The sequence below is a fragment of the Abramis brama genome (genome assembly GCF_963993115.1).
Source record: "Abramis brama genome assembly, chromosome: 10".
NCBI lineage: Eukaryota > Metazoa > Chordata > Actinopteri > Cypriniformes > Leuciscidae > Abramis > Abramis brama.
Genome location: NC_139972.1, coordinates 5,357,501 through 5,380,682, shown reverse-complemented (window position 1 = coordinate 5,380,682; position 23,182 = coordinate 5,357,501). Strand labels below are relative to the sequence as shown.

Sequence of the window (23,182 nt, the reverse complement as noted above, 5' to 3'; positions counted from 1 at the left end):
GGTATCAGATTACGCCAATCTATGTTTAAATGTAACTGATATTAAAAAGTTATGAACCGTCTTAAAGAAAAAAATGTATGTCTAACTTGTAAGACTAGTCTTAGCGGTTTATGCAAACCGGCCCAGCTTTTGCTTTTCTGAGAATGTTTGGGAGCTGAATGTAGAGCTGGGTGATGTGCAGAACATCTGTGATTTATTGAATGTTATTTGAATATTGCGATATAAAATTATGCTAATTATCGTAAATATGTAAAAATCGGCCATTAAGTTTCCTGAAGCTTATATGGATCGGTAGCAATCATAACTACATGAACATGAATCACTGAATTAGTGTTTTGAACTGATTCATTGACATGAACAGTAAACTTTAGAAGTTTGATTTTATTCTATTCTGCTTGTTTTCCATGTTGCTGTGTGAGTTCTTCTCTATATCAGTGTTTCTGAACTCCTGAAACGCCTCCATTGTAGTCTTGAGTTTCTTCCAGGAGCGAACACATCACAATATTCCTCATTATAATAATTCATTCGCAGAATAAAGGGGCGGGGCCTGGTTGAGTTAGTTAGTAGTGTGTTAAACTGGTGGTTATGGTGAGAGCGGGACATTTCCCAAACACACTCGAAGCGCTCGACCAATCACAACACACTGATCCAGCCGACCAATCAGAGCACAGTGTGCTTTTCAGAAGGAGGGGCTTCATAGAGACAGGAAGTAAACAGAGCGTTACTGACAGACTGGGAAGAGAGGAGCCGCAACAATGGAGAATATGAGGAAAATAATCAACATTCAAGCAGGAAAACCAGTTCTAGTAGAGACAAAAACTACATCAAGACTATATAAAAGGGCATAATAGGTCCTCTTTAAATAACCAAAAAATCTTTCAAACTGTCCATGTCATTGAATCAGTTCAAAACACTTTCATATTAATTTAAAAAATGTATTAAAAAGATCAAGTAGTAAACTGTGTAAGACAATGTATATTGGGGCATATATACTGTAATTAAACGCTTGAATATTATTCTTCCTTGTGTTCATCTAGTGAAAAATCTTAATTATGCCTTAAAAAGACTTTTGTCTACAGTGACTAAACAAATATTACTCAGATCAACCTTGTTTGAGAAGTGCAGCTCATCTGCGTGTCTGCTGACGGCGAGCAGAAACTCATTCCCATCATCTAGGAAGTTATCAAGAGGACGGCGGGACAGAGATGCTGGCGTGTCCAGACTGAAGTGGTTCCCCACTGTGGTCAGGATGAAGAGTTTACGGGGGTCGTCTGTCCCAGGAGGCATCTTTCACCTGTTTAAACAACATCCCATGGTGGATTAGCAGCAGAAAAACAAGCGATACACAACTGTTGTTGAAGAAATCATACAGTCAGCCATCATATTTTCTCCATATTCAAATTAAACTCAAGGTTCGGGGACCAAATCTGTTCTGTGGGGTCCTAGAGCCTCCGAACAAATCTCTGAGGTGTGGATTGGATCGATTCCTTTCCTAGAGCTCTTCCTGCCTGATTTTAGGGAAAAATAATCGGAAACTATTGGAGACGTCCAATAGATTCCTTTGGCGCACCGAACGAACACCACAGACACAGTATAATACACTGGTATTTTGCCAGATGAGAAGTTGATCCACGTATCACCTTTTTACTCTTTTAATTCCTTTTATAACTGTATCATCTTTATATCTCTTTGAATTCCTTTTATAACTGTTTCAATTTTAAGTACTTTTATTTTGTGTTTATTTTAATTCCTTTCTGTGTAAAGCACTTTGAATTGCCATAGTGTATGAAAATGAATAAATAAACTTGCCTTGCCAAAAATCTATGTAATAAATCAGTGCGGTTTATGACAGCATAAAAACAGAGATCAAATAATGCATTTATGACTGACAGACACCCTCCCTCAATATTAATTTCTGTGATACTGTGGTACTATTTTAAGACGACTAATATTTAATTTTATTTAGCACTAAATATCACAATGCAAAAGCATAATTGCTCTTAAAAATAAGCATCAAAATCTGCAGCCACATGGCGTATTTATGCATTTTGAGTCATTTTTTCATCGGTTTAACAAACTGACAGATAAAACACGTGACATCTTGAACGTTTCCACTTTAATACTGAGATTAATTCAGTTTAATACTGTTATCACACATGCGCGACAAGCAAATGTGCACTTGTTACTTGTATAACGCACAAATACACAAATATAAAGCTTTAAGTATATCATAAGGACAACAAAATAAAGGGAAAAGAGCGTCTTACGGTTTATTGAAGTCAAGACTCTGACAGTTTGACCAGTTCTGCTCAAGGATTAGCACGCTAGGCTAGGCTAACCTCTGTCTCTCACATGAAGTGAATTTACTCCTGTAAAATAAAATAAGGAGCTTCAGTTACACGGAAGGCAGAAGGTTGTGAAGGACACGCTTTGTGTTCGCCTTTAAACGCATTGTCGACAGCAGATCATGTCATTTGTCGGGTGGATGTGCAGGAGCAGCGTGAATGTTATGGCGCATTAGCGGAGAAGCTGGCGCGGTCTCCATGGCCACTGCGGACATATCGTTACGTACCGAGTGTCGTGAATGCCAAGCGCGTACGTGTGTTAATGTTTGATGTGTTAAAGCGCGAACTAGATTCAATGTTAGGATTTAGGAGTAAAAAAAACGTTATTTATTTTTTCTTTATTGCTTAAGCATGATTTACAGTCAATCTGACAAAGTACTTATAGTACTGAAATATATCTATCTATCTATCTATCTATCTATCTATCTATCTATCTATCTATCCATCCATTTATCTATCTATCTCTCTATCTATCTATCTATCTATCTATCTATCTATCTATCTATCTATCTATCTCTCTATCTATCTCTCTGCCTATCTATCTATCTATCTATCTATCTATCATCTATCTATCTGTCTGTCTATCTATCTATCCATTTATCTATCTATCCATCTATCTATCTATCTGTCTGTCTGTCTGTCTATCATCTATCTCTCTGCCTATTTATCTATCTATCTATCTATCTATCTATCTATCTATCTGTCTATCTGTCTGTCTGTCTGTCTGTCTGTCTGTCTATCTTCCTAAGAAATTAGTTTGAAACGAGTCAACAATGTTTAGAAGCTTCTGATCATTTTATTTATTCATCATATCAGTTTTTGTGATTTAGCTTGCCTGTCAATCATAGCAGACTAACACAAGTCTCTAGTAGAAGAACATGAATTCAGCTTAAACGCGTCGTCCGGGTCTCAATCCCAGCTCCACACACAGCCCTCGGGTCCTCAGATGCTTCTACAGTACTGTAATACTTCACAGTCACGCCAGCAGAGCTGCGTCGAGAGACGGAGAGAAATAAAAACAGCACTGATGTGAGAGAGAAGGAGAGAGAGATGGAGGGAAAGCTGCATTAATGGGCTTATTGTAATATGGGAAAATACCTCAGAGACACACAAACCCAAAGAACAGCTGCAACACACTGGAAACTGAGTGTGTTGAGGGGCACGAATTCCCAGTATAACAGTCGTATTTGACCTCAGACAAGCCCTCCATAATAATGCGAGGAAGTTGAATAGTGTGTGTGTGTGTGTGTGTGTGTGTGTCTGCACAGCTGCAGGGCTCATAACCTCCAGTCTGAGCGCACAGGAATTAAGACTCCAGGAAAGAGCCAAATGGACGTAAAATAAAGCACAATCACCCCACCGGGGAAAACACACACACACACACACACACTTTCAACACCACACATTCCACGGATCCGGACAAGCGCTGCGGAGGAGTTGGCTGACAGACTGGGAGTTTTTTACCGGAGAGGGGGAAATGTCAGCCATGTTAGTGTTGTACCGTTACGGTTCCTGTTAGTGGCCGCAGGAGTACTGAACACACTCCAAAACACACACACACACACACACACAACCGCAACCACAGCTAATCTACAGTCATCTAACAACCTCAACCCACTTTATAAATCTGTTTCCAGGAATAAGACTCGCTGTTAAGTGAACTCAATAAGAGAACAAGCAGCTAATAATCGGCAAGACAAAATAGCCTCAGAAAAAAAAACATACTTATTCATGACTTTACATTGCAAGATACTTCCAGGAATACTACCTTGGAAATGTACATGTCCAAAAAAACATGGAATTGCCATTATATCATGTCTAAAACAAAAGATGGTATTGCCAGAGTAGTTTTTGGTACTTTTTTCGTTAGAACACAATGACCTAATATATGCATTTACAATTAAACACAGAAAACGTTGTAAATATGTATTAAAGATACTAAAATACAAGTTACAGTCACAGTAACAGTTAAAGGCAATTCTAATTGTATGAGAAATATATCAGGAAAAATAAAAAAGCTGAAGTGGTGCTGCCAAACAATGGAAACTGTTGTTGGACTGGACAGTCATTAGAGAAACAGCAGGTGGCGCTGTTGCATTACAACAGTTTATGTGCTGAACTACTGATTTTAACCAGTGCTGTTCTTGTTAACTAAGACTAAAAGTAGTTTTCGTCAATTAAAATAAATTATAAATAGTCGATGAAAAACATTACAGAAAATTAGAAATGTCGGCTTGGAAACTGAATGAAATAAATGTAAGTGCTAAAGTTGAAATAAAAATAAAAAACAAAATTACTAAAACTAAAATTTAAATAAAATTACATTAATATAAATTAATATTGATATTACTAATATAAAATAAGGCTAATTTACAATATTAATAAATACTGTAACAGTATATAAATTATACAAAAATTATACTGATCTTATGAGACAAAACATGGAAGAACAAGAACATAATCAAGGGTGTAAGTCAGGACAAATTTTAATTTGAACTAAGTGCCAACTTCAGCTCTATGAATAATATTCAGTCGTTGATTAGCAAATAAAATCATTTCAATTCAAAATTCAGTTTGTAAAGATAAGCAAAAATTGTGTTTACATTTACAATGGAAGTCTATGGGGAAAGAAGACAGGGCGGGGCATCGAACAGCTCCTCCCCTTTTGTAATTTTTTTTAAATTAAATAGCCAATAGGGTTTAGTTTATATCAGAGCCATTGAGCTCAGTAAAGCCGCAGTTTCCTCCTAATGTCAAACCGTTTCTCCTCCTGATCTCCTACATAGTGCACCATGTACATAGTATTGTTATTGTTATAGTATTGTTATAGTAAATATAACAATTACTTGTTACAAGTGAACAAGTTTGTACTGTGGAGGGCGGGGCTTCAGATTCTAGAGAGCATTTGATTGGACAGAAAATCAATGGACCGCTTGCACTGAGCTTCCTGACGCACTTCCGTTTGGAAATAGTACGTCTCGCTTATTTCCGGTTATGTTTACTTACTGTGGTCAACAAACACCACCTAAGTGTCCGCAATAAGATTTAAAAATTGGACTTTTTTATTGACAGGAGAAGGTATATTCTGATGTTTACTGTGTGCAGAATTTAAGTTTTCCAAACTCATCGGAACATGAAGTTTTAATCCAAACCCAAGCCGATCTGAGAAGTGTTAAACACGCCATTATTTCACCTCAGGGTGTCAGTGTTCGTCTAAACTAGTGACCGCGATGCTGAAGTGTGTGAGAACAGAGGAATAACATCAGTACGAACCACGAACATTTATTTATTTGGATTAAATATTTTAACCATTCTGTGTCAATCTTTTCACTATTTACATGTTTATGCCCAAAATGCTATAATATTCAAAGTAGTTGACTGTCATTCTCCTCTACGCCTATTTAGCATCGTTACAGGCACCTCGCGAACATTCATTCATTCAACTGTTTTAAAAGACTGGAATAAACACCAGCGCACACAAGCAATCCTTTTAATAGTCAGTTTCATTTAAAATGTAAACCCAACAGGTATGAAATCACTTCGCTGGGACTCATCTCTTCACCACACCGGAAACTCCCGATATAACTAGAACGCGGTAGCTAGTAGGCTAGTTGTGCATATGCATAGTGCATAGTAGTTGAACTGACAGTTTTGAATGCTTATTTCTTCTAAATGCGAATTTAGTCCTTGTTTTGGAGCACACTAGCTTATAGATAACAGTAAGACTAACATCATACTAAAAGGAAGAAAAAAAACTTTCATTTTGATTTCATGGGGACTTTAAAATACACACAAGTTTTCAGAGTACACCCTCAAAACATTTTGCACGTTAAAATGAGTGTGATAAAATCGCTATTATCAACCCTTTACAAAAGGCCAAAAGTAGCCAAAGTTAAGCTGAAAACCCTGGAGAAATGACGTCAGTAATGCGAAACCAGAAGTTCATCCACCAAGAAAAGTAGGCTAGTACAACCGATTTTGACACTGTGCAGCTCAAATAACACATTTTTTGTGGGGAAGAATCAATAGTACTTCAGCTTTCTGCTTTCAAACCCTTCCCTATTCTTGCCCTATTTCACTGTAAGTAGCCTACATTAATGTAAATGTGACTTATGTTTATTTTCCCCAAAGCAAGTCCAGATTGTTGTCTGTGGCCAGAAGTGAAGAGCAGAGAACAGTCGCCCTTTGTTGGTTTGTATAGTCTCCCTCGTAATGAGTGTTTACAGCTTGTTTCTTATTTCTAAAACAAATGCCTCCACAAAACTCCTCATAATGTTCCACCGAACTCTCATTTTCCAACTTTTACCTGCTGACATATTTTTATATTTTCCCAGCATTTAAACATGTTAGGTTCAATCAAACCAGATGGATGTGTCCGATTCTCAGCCAGGCTAAACACGAGTTCGCGATCGCGGCCAACAGTGTGTCGGTGTGTGTGTGTGAGTGATGGATGATGCCGGTGTGTGTTTCAGTGGAAGAGAGAGATCAGCTGAGATATCAGAGCTGTGTGTGTGTGTTAGCCCTAAATGTTTAAATAAACTCTCACACACGCTGTAATTCACGGTATATCATCGCTTGGTCTTTCTCCTGTAATGCCTCAGTCTCCTCTCTGTTACACATTTTTCCTTCTCCCTCCCCCTTCATTAATCATGCTGTCGTCCGTGTGTTCTTTCAGTGTTTACATTAAACAGGACTATCATCACGCCGGAGGAATTTAACCCTTAACACACACACACACACACCTTCACACACTCATTATTACCCAGAGACATTTGCGATTTTCCGTTGCTCTCGCATCTTTTGCCGCGTTTCGCATATGACATGGCGTTCTAAAAAGGCGGCAAATTTAAAAAATAAAAAAACGCATCGCTAGATCATGTGCTTTTTTCCCGCTACACTGACCTGCATCTCACTTTTTTAACCGCAAAAACAAAACAAAAACGTGTCTATGTGAAGCGGCCATAGGATCCATTCAGGTTGATCCATTCACACAGAACAAGGATCCATACACACAGAACACATTTTAGTCATGCGCGATACATGTAGACATCCATCTAACGCATGTTTATACAGAAAAACTAACTAAAAGCAGCGCAAAAAACGATCGCCCCCTATACCCTTAAATAGGGCATTATTTGAGGGAATAGCCATTTGTAGTGGTGTTTCAAACCATAGTGGACGTTATTGTGTGCACTAATTCAATCCCACAATGCACCGCTATAACGAGTGTACAACCCATAGCCACTTGAAGGCAAGCCTAGAAGGTTACCTGAAAAAAACGTAGGGAAGGAGACCAGAGGCTGTTTTTTTAATGGATGTCAATGGAGGAGAGGTTTCACTACACTGAATAAACCGCTTTTGTGGGAAACGGCTTAAGATTTAATGAATCGACAGCCCATTGGCTAATCTACGTGCACTCATTCAATCCCACAATGCACCTTAATAACAAGTGTACAACCAGTGTACGCTCAACAGTTTGAGAATACCCATAATGCACTGCGAGAGTCGCGCCCCAAATAAATCCCGGCGTCTGACCAGAAGATGGCGTCCGCAGCTGAATCATCCATCCATCCATTTTCCAAACCGCCCAATGTGGCTACAGTGCAATATCATATAACTGTCATGATTCTGCCATCTAGTCCTTGTCGTTCTTTAATTCTTGAGGCAGGATCATGACAGACCCGTGTTTTGTGTGCACAGGCCTTTTGTTTGTGCCATGTGCTTGTGTTGTCTCGTTCTCTTGCCCCGCCCCCTTATCCTCGTTTTGTCATTATTGCTTTACCTGTGTCACCTGTTTTATTATTAGTATCTCTATTTAATCTCCTTGTGTTTGCTGTCTTGTGCTGGTTCATTGTGATTCTCAGTGTGTGTATCCTGTGATACATTACCTGTGTGTAAACCTTCCTGTGAGTACCTTGTGAAGAACTCTGTCTTGTAAAGTCCTGATCTTGTTGCTGTTGTTAGTTATTTGTCTAGTTATCTGTCAAGTCTTAGTCTAGTGTAGTTAGTCTTTGTTTTTGGCCACCAGCCTTGTTTTGCCCCATCGTGGGTTTTGTTTTGTCTGAATAAATCTGTGTTTATTGCATACTGTCTGCGATTGGGTTCTTCATCTCTCCACAAATCATAACAATAACTTCCTCTTAACTGATTATTTAATTAAGGTTTTTACATAGTTTCCAACTTTTCATCTTACTAATGGAGCTTCCAGTTTGCTAAGTGTCAGATGATTATTACACAGCAAGCACAAACCATGCAAAAAAACATTATTTCAAAAAAAAAAATTACAAGGTCTAGACTTTAGTCTTGAGTCTAAATTTAAGTTAAACAACTTTTTTTCTCACAGTTTAAACTCCAAAGATGAAGATGAGTCAAAAGGTTTCAATACGGATGTATTTAATAGTAACAAACTCAGAAAATCCGTAACAGTGAACATTTAACACAAACAACAAAGAACTAAGGAAGAGGAACTTAAGTTTACACTGATAACCAACTCAAATACTAACAGCTGTGATGATTGAATATCCATGGTAACAAACATGAACAATCAGAGTGTTTGTCCTAACCAGCCGCGACGGCGACACGCAACGATTATATTTTAGAAACGATTATGTCGTCACAAACGCGACGATTATGTTTCTATTTTTCTGCGACTTTGTGCTGGAACAACAAACACAAAGTGTGGCGATGATAATCTCAGGTGCTGTTTATGTGCTTTATTTAATGTTAAAAGTGTGTAATGTGACTTTAAACATCATTTATTACTCCAGCTTTGTAGCTGTAAAAGCAACAATGGATATAATTCACCTCAGATCTTGAAATTAAACAAATGGAAACAAGAACGTTCAAACTGTGAACAAACAAGTGTATTCTTTGACAAAGATTGTTTTAGTAACTCAGTAGCCTATGTATTTTTTATAATGTTTTGTTGTAATATTTGTGAATTTGATTATGTAGCTACTTATCCATTTCCTTGCGAATGCCGTCTCGCCGCGAGACTCCGCCCACATGCTGTTCTGATTGGCTGACTCCGCTCACACGCTGTTCTGATTGGCTGACTCCGCTCACACGCTGTTCTGATTGGCTGTGAGTTTTGATTGATTTTGACACATCTCGCAGTCGCGTCCAGGGGGCCAATGTTTCGGAAAACACTGAAGCTTCCCCGGGCGCCGCCATTGATTAGCGGACCCCCACCTGCTGTTAGCATTCCATTGACTCCCATTCATTTTGGCGTCACTTTGACAGCGAATAACTTTACATCTGAGGCGTTTAAAGACTCCATTTGTCCATTATTTATTTCTAAAGAAAGACGAAAATGTATAAAAGGCTCCATTACCTTGTATCTTACGTGATGGCCCCGTAGAAGCAGTTTTTGTAAAAGTAGGCTAACGATTGCGTCATAACCACGTGACTCTCTGTCGCACAGTAGAGAGATTACCGTATGGACAGGAGGAGAAGCTCGCGGGCAATCGGGGGACGTGGAGGCAAAATGACAAAGTAATTAATCAGAATACTTAGCAAAAGTTTCTCCTGCTCCAGCTCATGGACACCTCCTACTCACACTCTCCGTCTCTGCAAGTTTCGGAAGGGAATGATTCAGATTTCTCTTGGCACAGCTACTAGAAGACAGACGGGTTGCTCACGTCACATCTACGTCGTCAAGCTCAGTTTGAGTCTGCGCAGTACGCTCGACCATCAGGAAGTAAGAGTTTCTAATTAACTTCACTTTTCTCCTTTGAATCCAATGGGGTCGCTGTGTCCATTTCTTATACTGTCTATGGTTAGGACACGGTGTGAGAATCAAAACTAAACTGACAGTTTGTGACGCCGCATTTTGATAAAAGATTATGAAGACAAACATCGCTTAAATTTGGAATAACAGGATGAATTGTTCACAATAAAAACATGAATGTGCATTAAGAAAGTTACAACGCAATGAATACTTACCTCATTCTTCTAACATTTCTAATCATTTTTATTATATATTCTAAATGTATCATGCCTGAAGCTATTTTCTCATTCAGTTTTAAATGTGAGTATTGATTGTACAAATTAGTTTAATTCAATCTGTGTACTGTTAATGAAGGTTAGCCATAATGATAATGGTTTATAAAGTGACAGAAACTACATTTCCCATCATCCTCTGCGGGAAGAATGACAGAATACAAGATAAATAATCAATTATTCGCCTCATTTACTCTACATTTTGTTGCTGAAAAAGTCAGAAATTGACAAAGAAATTAAAAAGAAGACTTGAAGTTGTGTCCACTTGGTGTTTTTAATGATATCGATCTCAGATCAACAGCTGTCTGTGTTTCATCGTTGTGCATGTGTGACTGTCTTTAAATGTGTGTGTATTAATAGACGTGCTTAAGACTCGACCTTTCCCTTGGGAACGCACGATAAACTGGGACGGTTAACTTGAGACGCCGCCGAGCATAACTGAGACGTTTCGCTCTGCATGGTCTCGATATCTTAACTCCAGCGCGTTAACTTTGAGACGCACACATTATTGAGATAGTAATAGCATTAGTGTTGGCTTTGAAGCCTCTGCCAGGGATGCATGGCAGATGATCCCGACACTCCAGAGGAAAAGTAAAGATGAGTCTGTATCTGGGAAACACAAACAGATCGGTGTAACTAAGACACTTGAACACTATGTGACACACTTCTTTAGATCTGCCCTGGATTGTATTGCTCAGAGGTTCTGGAGGCCTCAGCTAATGTTGCATTTAATTATTAACTATGGCTTAGGTGTTTTTCCCGGGAAAATTTTCATTTTTGAGTCACTTCTGAACCTCTAGTGGGAGAAAAGGACAAAAACATCAGGAGACTGAAGCAACATTTGCTCTCCTTGTAATCTCGTCTCTGTCTATAAGAAACAACTGAGATATTAAAGAGACCGTATTGGTGATTTTTCTTTGGTGAATATGAGAAATATGAGAAATATAATTATTTCAGGGGGGGAAATAACATATTCCAGACTGATTTAATATATCAGGAGTTTGATCTGTTTGGCCGTATTGGTTAACATTCTCCATTATTACAGCCTTGATAATATCAGCTAAAAAAGGAAAGAGGCTTAGAACAAGTTATTGTATTTTGCTGAAATATAGTGTACAGGCCATGAACACATTAAGAAAGTAATAAACTTTAAAGTAATATTATGCCCTTCAAAGTCTTGATGTAGTTTTTGTCCTCTACTAGAACATGTTTTCCTGCTTGAATGTTGATTATTTTCCTCATATTCTCCATTGTTGCGGCTCCTCTCTTCCCAGTCTGTCAGTAACGCTCTGTTTACTTCCTGTCTCTATGAAGCCCCTCCTTCTGAAAAGCACACTGTGCTCTGATTGGTCGGCTGGAGCAGTGTGTTGTGATTGGTCGAGTGCTTCGAGTGTGTTTGGGAAATGTCCCGCTCTTACCATAACCACCAGTTTAACACACTACTAACTAACTCAACCAGGCCCCGCCCCTTTATTCTGCGCATTAATTATTATAATGAGGAATATTGTGACGTGTTCGCTCCCGGAAGAAACTCAAGACTACAATGAGTTCAGAAACACTGACACTGATATAGAGAAGAACTAAAGGGACTTTGCAGAGCTTTTTCAGGCTCAAACCAGACCGATGTCAGCGTGAGCAACATTTGTGGGTCTGGACTCACAGTTGTGTAAACTGGAGCGGTCAGTGTTCAGTGTTTTATTTAGTTATTTTCAGTTGTGCGGCGCCCCTCAGGAGAAACCCAAACCTTCTCATGTCTGTTTGCGCTCTCATTGCCCCTGGTAACATGCTAACAGTTCCCGCGGCTTCTCTTTACCCCTCAATGGGGCATGAGGGGGTATTTAGCCCCATGGGGGGAGGAGGGGGGGGGGGGGGGCTGATGGTAAGGGAGGATGTCTGACCTTGTAACTATATCAGGGGAGAAGTGATGGAGACCAAACCACACACACACACACATGCACAAACACACAATCATGTCATCATGTGCACACTAAATATATCAAACACACACACACACACCATGCAGCGCAGAGCTAATGAACGACACAACCGTTTACAGTACATGTGAAACCGTGGAAGCCCATTTCTGCCACATACTGTCATGAAACAATACAGGCCTTTGCAAATCATAAATATGGCATAGAAAGTGATAATGATGACATAAAAAAATCTAAATGATCAGATACTAAGATACTACTGAAATTATGTGATAAGTCATAATTATGACAAATATGATAATTATGATATAATTATGTATTATGAGTCAATTGTGACAAAAAGTTTTTTTTGTCATAATTATGACTTTTTATCTCGTAAGTTTGACTTTTATGTCATTTGACATTTTGCCATATTATGCCTTTTTATCTAATTTTTTCAAATTTTTTGTTATAATTATGGATTTTAGTCTGTTTTTTTACGTTTTATGTTGAAATTATGGCTTTGTCTCATTTTTTATTTTTAATGTCATAATTATGTCTATTATCTCATAATTTTTTACATAAAGTTTGACTTTTGTCATATTTTAACATTTCACAATGCATTTTGATCTAAATATTTTGTCATAATTATGGCTTTTATCTCATAATTTTTTTTTTTTCTCACAAGTTTTTTTTCTTATTATTTTGACTTGTGTCATAATTATGATTTTTTTATCTCATAATTATGACATTTTATCTCATTCCAATAAAATTATATTAATTATCTAAAAAATATTACATATATTAAAATTATGTATCAACTATAAACTTTTTGTCTTTCGACTTTATTACGACTTTTATCTCATAATTATGACATTTTATCTCATTCAATTAAAATTATATTAAATTATATAAAAATATACAACTTAAAATGAAATATGTTAACATTTATAACATTTTAATATTTTATATGTAATCTTAATATATGTAAGGGATAATGTAGAGCGAGGCGGTTGTTATAGCGAATACACCCCCGACAGGCTGATCAGGACCCCGACCCGAAGCGGAGCTTGAATCAGCCTGAAGGGGTTGCACTCGCTCTACATTATCCCGCTTATTACATGGCTACCTACCAAATAAATCAATAATTTGACACAAAATATTGATTTAAAAAGGAGTTTATTGATTTAAAAACGATTGTATTGCTTCCGCTAAAGAAAATAGTCCATTCCGTCTCTACGGTTAGAATCCTGCGTCCATAGCAACGCTCTGTTTTGCATGGCAACGGTGTGTTATACTTCGCAGCGTCTGTTATCAAGAAATAACACACCGCATTCTACATTAGAATTCAACCAAGCCATGTAATAAGTATAGATAACTTTCATGATAATTAAAATCATTTTGATAATTATGATTATTATGATAACTAATTTATGAATAATTATGAACATAATGAGACAACAATGTCAGTAGTAGGCAGTACACAGTATACAACTTAGTCAAGGTAGCGCCATATTTAATTGTTTTACAGGAATGAAAAGGAGGCTGTGAGAGACAGAAGTACAATGTGTTTAATGGATTTATTCAACTCTTCATTTTCTTCTGTGTTTCTCTGAGTGAGTTCACGAGTGTAACAGCGCATCGCTTCTGGGTTGTACGTCAGAACGGAGGCTCACTATTGGCCGATGCTGGTCATGTGTGTGACGCTGGCCAATAGTGAGCCTCCGTTCTGACGTACAACCCAGAAGCGCTGCGCTGTTACACTCGTGAACTCACAATGTATAGTTGAATAAAGCCGTTATTTTTGTTTGTTTTTGCGCACAAAAGTATTCTCGTCGCTTGATAACCTGAAGGTTGAGCCACTGTAGTCACTTGGACTATTTTAACGATGTCTTTACTAACTTTCTGGGCCGGCAAGTTTCAATAACAGAGAAGCCTATGGAGGAGTGATTCAGCTCTCAGATTTCATCAGAAATATCTTAATTTGTGTTCTGAAGATGAACGAAAGTCTTACGGGGCTGGAACCACATGAGGGAGAGTAATTACTGACAGAATCTTCATTTTTGGGTGAACTAACCCCTTTAAGCTGTTTGTTTTTTCCAGCAATGCACGAGTATTTCATTCTGAACATAATCTATAACACAAAGAGTCCCAGTGGTGTCCTGCCAAATATGTGCTATGTGAATATGGGGTTTGTGTGTCCTGATCCGTGTTTGTTAGGGCCGAGTTGAAACGACACAACTACACACAACACTTAAACACATAATTCTTCTGAACTCTTGGACTGTTAAAGTCATTCTGGAGCGGAGGAACAGAAACAAATGGATAGAAGGACCGAAAAAAACAGTCACCTGGGGAAAATAAACTCTCCAGGTTTCAGGACATTAAAGCTGACGGTTTTCCCTACAGGAAGCGCGAGCTGGAGTGTGTGAGACGTTACACACACACACGAACACACACTCAAGGTATTTCACATGTGAAATTCAGTATTCCCTACGGAGAGACGTTGAGGATCCTCCAGATTAAACGAACAGAACGCAAGCCGCCCTTCCCCTCCGACTGTTGGCCCAGACATCTCAGGATGTGTGTGTGTACAGTTTCAATACCTTCAGTCCGGCTTGATGATGTTTATGTTTATGGGCGTATTGTCCATGTGGAGTTTCTCACCATCATGTCGATCCAAACCCACATGACTGTGGAACACAAAAATTCCCGCTGTTATTTTTCATTCAATTAAAGTGGATGGAAACCGGAGCTGCTATAAGCTAAAAAAAACTAAAACTCTATAAAGCACTATTAAAGGGGCGGTTGATTATGATTTGACTTTTCTAACTTTAGTTAGTGTGTAATGTTGCTGTTTGAGCATAAACAACATCTGCAAAGTTACAACGCTCAAAGCTCAGAGCAAAGGGAGATATTTGCTTTTAAAGAAATCGCTTTTTAAGGACTACAACAAACGGCTGGTAGAGACTACACCACATTCCTCCCGGGTTAGTGACATCACCAACCCTAGAATTTACATAAACCCCACCCCCGGAACACGACTTATAGATTATCAAGACAGAATATGCTAATCAATGACTAGAAGATAACTACACATAAGCTTCATAAATTCATCAACTAACCATTCAGAAATGTCCTGTTGCTTCTACATGTTGTCACTTCTTCTTGAGTCTCTCCATCATTGTCTGACTCCGGTTTGAACATAAAAGGCTAAAAGTTTTTGAAATGTTCAGTGCATGTGTGTGTGAGGTAAAAGGACACAAGCTGTTGAAGCTCCGCCCCCTGTGCCGGGAGCAGCAGCTCATTTACATTTAAAGGGACAGACACAAAAACAGTGCGATTTTGCTCGCCCTCAAAAAGTGACAATTTTAACATGCTATATAAAAATATCTGTGGGGTATTTTGAGCTAAAACTTCACATACACACTCTGGGGACATCAGAGACTTATTTTACATCTTGTGTAAAGGGCATTATACCACCCCTGTAAAGTACTGCAAAAGACTGCCATATTTTACCAGAAAATAAATCACTATAGGTCGCGCTCATCTCATCATTTTGAGATCTTACGTCATAATTATGACTTTTTATATCATAATTTTGACTTATGCCATAATTTACTTTTTATCTCATAATTTTGACTTATGCCATAATTTACTTTTTATCTCATAATTTTGACTTTCTACATCATAATTATGACTTTCTATATTATAATTTTGACATAAACAGCGGTATGAACGTGTCTTAATTGACTATCTCATAATTTTGACTTTTATCTCATAATTTTGACTGGTCATAATTTACCTTTCATCGCATAATTTGACTTAATCTCACAATTTTGACTTGTCTTAATTATGATTTTTATATCACAATTATGAATTTTTGTAAGTCATTTTGTCATAATATCGACTTATCATCATTATGATTTCTTATCTCATAATTATGACTTTTTATATCATAGTTTTTACTTATGTTATAATTTAATCTCATAATTGACTTTTTATTGCATAATTTTGACTTTTATCTCAGAATTTTGACTGGTCATAATTGACTTTTTATCTCACGATTTTGATTTGTGTCATGATTAATTTTTTATCTCATAATTTACTTTTATCCCATCATTTTGACTTTTTATCCCATAATTTTCACTTGAATCTCATAATTTTTACTTTTTATCTCATAGTTTTGACTATCTACATCCTAATAATGACTTTCTATATTATAATTTTGACATAAACAGCAGTCTTAATTGACTATCTCATAATTTGGACTTTTATCTCATAATTTTGACTGGTCATAATTTACTTTTCATCGCATAATTTAACTTAATCTCACCTTTGGACTTGTCTTAATTATAACTTTTATATCACAATTATGAATTTTTGTCAGTCATTTTGTCATAATATCGACTTATCATCATGATTTCTTATCTCATAATTATGACTTTTTATATCATAGTTTTTACTTATGTTATAATTGAATTTTTATCTCATAATTGACTTTTTATCACATAATGTTGACTTTCTACATCATACTTATGACCTAATTTTGACATGAACAGCAGCATGAACATTTGTCATAATTGACTTTTTATCGCATAATTTTGACTTTTATCTCAGAATGTTGACTCTGTCATAATTGACTTTTTATCTCATGATTTTGATTTGTGTCATGATTAACTTTTTATCCCATAATTTTCACTTCAATCTCAGAATTTTGACTTTTTATCTCATAATTTTGACATCATAATTGACTTTTTTGATCATAATTTTGAATTATGCCATAATTTACTTTCTACATCATAATTATGACTTTCTATATTATAATTTTGACATAAACAGCAGTATGAACGTGTCTTAATTGACTATCTCATAATTTTGACTTTCTACATCATAATTTTGACTTTTATCTCATAATTTTGACTGGTCATAATTTACTTTTCATCGCATAATTTGACTTAATCTCACAATTTTGACATGTCTTAATTATGACTTTTATATGACAATTATGAATTTTTGTCAGTCATTTTGTCATAATATCATCATTACGATTTCTTATCTCATAATTATGACTTTGTATGTCACTTTTTGTCCTAATTCTAATTTACCAAAGCATGATTTTTAATTCGGCGCATGTTTCAGATGATAAAAACCAATGTGTGCTCTCAAATCTTTGTGCTTTTCTTGATGGTTTTCAAGGCTTGATTGCAGCATGAACATTCAGCTAAACCTCTCCTGTTATGTTTCACATATAAAGAACGGACTTCAGGAAATGATACTGAAGTGGCTTTTGTGCTCGTATAGTTTGCTTTTCACACTTGGAATAAAATATGAAATTGGAATGCTGCGCAGAGCTGTGTGTGTGTGTGTGTGTGTGTGTGTGTGTGTCTCAGTATTTCTGGGAATCTGGCAGAGGAGAGAATTCCTTGTGTCTCCTTGGAGAGATGGTCCGAGTCATTTTTCTGGCAATAAAATAGATTCAATGTATAGTGCGTAGGAGTGCATGCATGCTTGAAAGAGGCTTTTGTTAACTCGCGCATATTCATTTTTAACAGAAAGCTTAACTCATAATGTTGTTATGAGTGTTGCACGTTGCTCAATTATGATGGGTTTATGAATACGTGTGCATTTTTTTTTTTTGAGGATTTCTATAGAGGTAAACTTTTAAAATACCTTGAAGAACCATGTAAATGTAAATATCATGCTGTTGGAATATGGAAATCACAGAGTACCATGGTATATATATCAAATTGCACTGGTATCAGAAGAAGCTCAAATATAAGTGTGTTTTCATTTCTGTCACGTGTTTTGCTCATAACATCATTCCCATACTTCTGTTGGATTTCAGCGTTTTCATCACCGCACTGTTATTCTAACATGTGGAAAATAGCCAGAATACAGAATAGATGTATTCAAACTTTTGACTGGTAAAATAATAATATACCTCATGTTTTTCTTTCTCTTTCTCTCCCAGAGCAAATGAGACCGTGGCGAGTCAGACAGAGAGTGTGTGTGTGTGTGTGTGTGTGTGTGTGAGACGGTGTGCTTCTCCTCAGAAACTGCTTAAAAATCAGTCAGCCAATTCACTCACAAATTACTTCCATACCTCCAGTGTCACTACCTCGTATCACCTCTCTCTCTCTATCTCTCACACACACACTCTCTCTCTCTCACACACACACCCTCTATCTCTCTCTCTCTCACACACACACTCTCTCTCTCTCTCACACACACCCTCTATCTCTCTCTCTCACACACACACACTCTCTCTCTCTCACACACACACTCTCTCTCTCTCACACACACCCTCTATCTCTCTCTCTCACACACACACACTCTCTCTCTCTCACACACACAAACACTCTCTCCCTCCCTCTCTCTCTCTCTCTCTCTCTCTCTCTCTCTCCCTCTCTCTCTCTCCCCCTCTCTCTCTCTGGCTCCGTTTCAAAACCCAGTTGTATGCAAAATCGCATGAATCTGATTTGAAACGCTCTACATAGACAGCATAATTGATTACAATAGAGTTTGGCATTTACATGCTGATAAGGAAATTATGCAATAATCTAATATACATGATAATAAACAGAAAATAGCCTGTTTTTTATTATATTAAACTATTGTATTATTTAAATATGTTTTTTAGCATTGAACACATTATTGGCCGTTATGATTTTCCGTTCGTCTGTGAAGCTTGCATGTGACACTGCCTTAAACTTCCCAAAATACGGGATCTTAGAAGACAAGATAATTAAGCCGCCTCCCGTCGGGAACAGCCTCCGCGTCTGATGCAGAGATGACGCTGTACATGCGGTGTGTGAGACAGACGTTCAGAACAGTGTAATTCAGAAGTCTTCAGTGCGAAGTCTCTCTGATAACCTCATAGTTTCAGTGGAACATTTCAAAAGGCCATTCAACTCTATTTTATGTGTCGACATGCATGAAGTCAATGAATGAATCTCAAGAAAATGGTCAAGAAATGTCCAAATGTGTGTGTGTGTGAGGGTGTGTGTGTGTGTCTGTGAATATGTGTGTGTGTGTGTGTGTGTGTGTGTGTCTGTGAATATGTTTGGGTGTGTGTGTGAGTGAGTGTGTGTGTGTCTGTGAATATGTGTGTGTGTGTGTGTGTCTGTGAATGTGTGTGTGTGTTAGTGTGTGTGTGAGTGAGTGAGTGTGTGTGTGTGTGTCTGTGAATGTGTGTGTGTGAGTGAGTGAGTGTGTGTGTGTCTGTGAATGTGTGTGTGTGTGTGTGTGTGTGTGTGTGTGTGTGTGAATGTGTGTGTGTTAGTGTGAGTGTGTGTTAGTGTGAGTGTGTTAGTGTGAGTGAGTGTGTGTGTCTGTGAATGTGTGTGTTTCTGTGAATGTGTGTTTGTGCGTGTGTGTCTGTCCGTGAGTGTCTTTGAATGTGTGTGTGTGTGTGTAAGTGTGTGTGTGTGTGTGAGTGAGTGTGAGTGTGTGTGTGTGTGTGTGTGTGAGTGAGTGTGTGTATGTGTGTGTGTGAGTGTGTGTTAGTGTGAGTGTGTTAGTGTGAGTGAGTGTGTGTGTCTGTGAATGTGTGTGTTTCTGTGAATGTGTTTGTGAATGTGTGTGTATGTGCGTGTGTGTGTCTGTCTGTGAGTGTCTTTGAATGTGTGTGTGTGTGTGTGTGTGTGTGTGAGTGTGAGTGTGTGTGTGTGAGTGAGTGTGAGTGTGTGTATGTGTGTGTGTGTGTGAGTGAGTGTGAGTGTGTGTGTGTGTGTGTGTGTGAGTGAGTGTGAGTGTGTGTGTGTGTGTGTGTGAGTGAGTGTGAGTGTGTGTGTGTGTGTGTGTGTGTGTGCTTGTAAGTAGGTCTACAGAAATCTGACTCTCCCGCCACTCATCTGAAGGAAAGATGCAATAGTATTAATGTCTCTGAAGCCAAGCCAAACTAAACAGCTGCGAATGCATGTTACACACACACACACACACACACACACAAGCATGTGTTAAATTCATCTGCACAGTGACAGCGTCTCCACAAACGTCTGAATTCTCATGAATGATGAAATGATGATTCCTCTGAAAACTCACTTTAATAAACACTGACCAACATCAGCTGATTCATCTCAGTCCCCCACAGATGTTTACCATATTTACTGTGGTATTTTGGCTGAAATTATGGTTCCCTTCAGGAAAAATGCACATATATATATATATATATATATATATATATATATATATATATATATATATATATATTCAAAAAGATGGAGATAAAATATGCACAACCATCTACAACATCTATCATGATTCCCGTTTTTCCGTCCCCATACTTAAGATGTCTTAAAATGATAATTCTGACTTTTGTTATAATATCTGAGACTTCTTAAGGACCCACAGGGACTGCGTTCAAACTGTTATTTTTGTTTATATCCCGTTACATTAGTAACAGTAACTGTAGTGGTTCTGTGGTGAACACTGCTGAGTTCTGACAGACACTGTCACACACTGACTTCAGCATCCGTCATCGGTGTCTCTGTTATCGCTCAGTCTGGCTTGAGGAGATCAGAGGAGGCTCTCGCCCTGTGGATCCAGCTGTCAGACACACCTTCAGGTGAGAGACACTGAGCTCTTCTCTCGCCTCGATAGCCATTGTTTTAAACCAGATGATGATGAAGGTGATGATGATGATGATGACATCACCTGTGTGGCATGACCCTCTCAGTGTCTAGTTTCAGTTAAGTGTTCCGTTAAGTACTGTTGAGTCAGATAAGATCTTGAGGCTGGTGGTTTGCGAGTGTGTGTGAGTGTGTGCGAGAGCTTCGCTAACTGAAGTGTGTAATTCAGTTTTCTCCTCTCTGATGGAAAGTTTCAGCCAGAATAGTAGAGTCAGTGTACAGTTGAACTGCACTCACATTTTTAAGAGGACTTATTATGCCCTTCAAAGTCTTGATTTAGTTTTTGTCTCTACTAGAACATGTTTTCCTGCTTGAATGTTGATTATTTTCCTCATATTCTCCATTGTTGCGGCTCCTCTCTTCCCAGTCTGTCAGTAACGCTCTGTTTAGTTCCTGTCTCTATGAAGCCCCTCCTTCTGAAAAGCACACTGTGCTCTGATTGGTCGGCTGGAGCAGTGTGTTGTGATTGGTCGAGCGCTTCGAGTGTGTTTGGGAAATGTCCCGCTCTCACCATAACCGCCAGTTTAACACACTACTAACTAACTCAACCAGGCCCCGCCCCTTTATTCTGCGAATGAATTATTATAATGAGGAATATTGTGACGTGTTCGTTCCCGGAAGAAACTCAAGACTACAATGGAGGCGTTTCAGGAGTTCAGAAACACTGAACTAGTCACTTTTAAACGACTGTCAATCTTAAATTAGTCATTTAAAGTACTTTAAGTCTTAAATTAGTAAACTAAAGAATCTCACTGAAAATTAAAACTTTACACTATAAACTACATCCACATTCAAACTCGTATTTACCATTCAACTACACTACCATTCAAAGGTTTGGGGAAAGTGTTATTTAAAAATAAAATAAAAAATATACTTTTTTCCATCAAGGATGCATTAAATTGATCAAAAGTGTCAGTAAAGACATTTATAATGTTACAAAACATTCTATTTCAAATAAATGCTGTTCTTTTAAACTTTCTGTTTATCAAAAAATCCTGAAAAATAAAATCTATCACAGTTTCCTCAGAAATATGATCTGTTCTCAACACTGATAATAATAATAAATGTTTCTTGAGCATCAAATCATCATATTATACTGATTTCTGAAGGATCATGTGACACTGAAGACTGGAGTAATGATGCTGAAAATACAGCTTTGATCACAGGAATAAATTACACTTTACTATATATTCACATAGAAAAACAGTTATTTTGCATTGTAATAATATTTCACAGTTTTTTCTGTATTTTTGATCAAATAAATGGTGTCACCAACCCCAAACTTTTGAACGCTTGTATCTGAATAGCATAAACTACATGCACTCTCAGCCATTGCGTGACTTTCCTCACTAACTGTGTGTGTGTGCTTTATGTGGTGTGCAGTGTTGTGTTGCATTAGTCAGTGCGAGTCGGTTGGTAAACGTGATCACTTGTTAAAAGCTACTCTAGAAACATGTTCCAGCTCTATGAGTGTACGACAGCCGAGGAAACACACACACACACACACACACACACACGACAGCCAGAGGCCTGGAGCTCCACTGCTGAGGAAACTTAAGATGGCCGGAAAACACACACACACACACACACACACACACACACACATGCACTCAGACACACACATGCACTCAGACACAAACACACACGCACGCACGCACACACATGCACTCAGACACACACACACACACACTCAGACACACACACACACACACTCAGACACACACATGCACTCAGACACAAACACATGCACTTACACACACGCGCACTCACACACACACACACACACGCACGCACTCATTCACACACACACACACATATGCACTCAGATACACACACACATCCACTCACACACACAAACGCACTCACTCACACACACACACACACTCACACACACATGCATGGACTCACACACACACATGCACGCACTCACTCATATGCACTCACACACACACACACACACACACACACATGCACGCACTCACATATGCACTCACACACACACGCACGCACTCACTCACACACACGCACACACTCGCACTCACACACACATGCACTCACTCACACACACACACACACACACTCACTCACACACGCACAGTGACACACATAGCCTGAGGTGTGTGTGTGCCCGCACAGTGATGTCATGGTCCACTGGTGTGTAGCTGAAACCCCGAGGGCTGTTCTGGGCTCAAGCTCGCCCCGTGTGAGACTCTGGAGCGCAGTAATGAACGCAGGGATGAATGCTGGCAGCGGCTCGGATGAGGTGGAACAGTAATGTTAGGAAAATTGA

At 38.2% G+C, this 23,182-nt stretch overlaps 1 protein-coding gene across 1 annotated transcript in view; it reads right to left on the bottom strand.

Moving 5' to 3' along the window:
- The window catches only part of dync2h1 (dynein cytoplasmic 2 heavy chain 1), a 116,378-nt gene extending 113,836 nt beyond the window's left edge, over positions 1 to 2,542 (bottom strand). The window contains exons 1-2 of the mRNA XM_084127081.1: positions 2,268 to 2,542; positions 1,108 to 1,294 (exon numbers count right to left, since the gene is read on the bottom strand). Coding sequence (XP_083983207.1) covers positions 1,108 to 1,287 — 180 coding nt within the window. The 5' untranslated portion in view covers positions 1,288 to 1,294; positions 2,268 to 2,542. The remainder of the gene's footprint in view (positions 1 to 1,107; positions 1,295 to 2,267) is intronic.
- Positions 2,543 to 23,182: the final 20,640 nt, after the last annotated feature.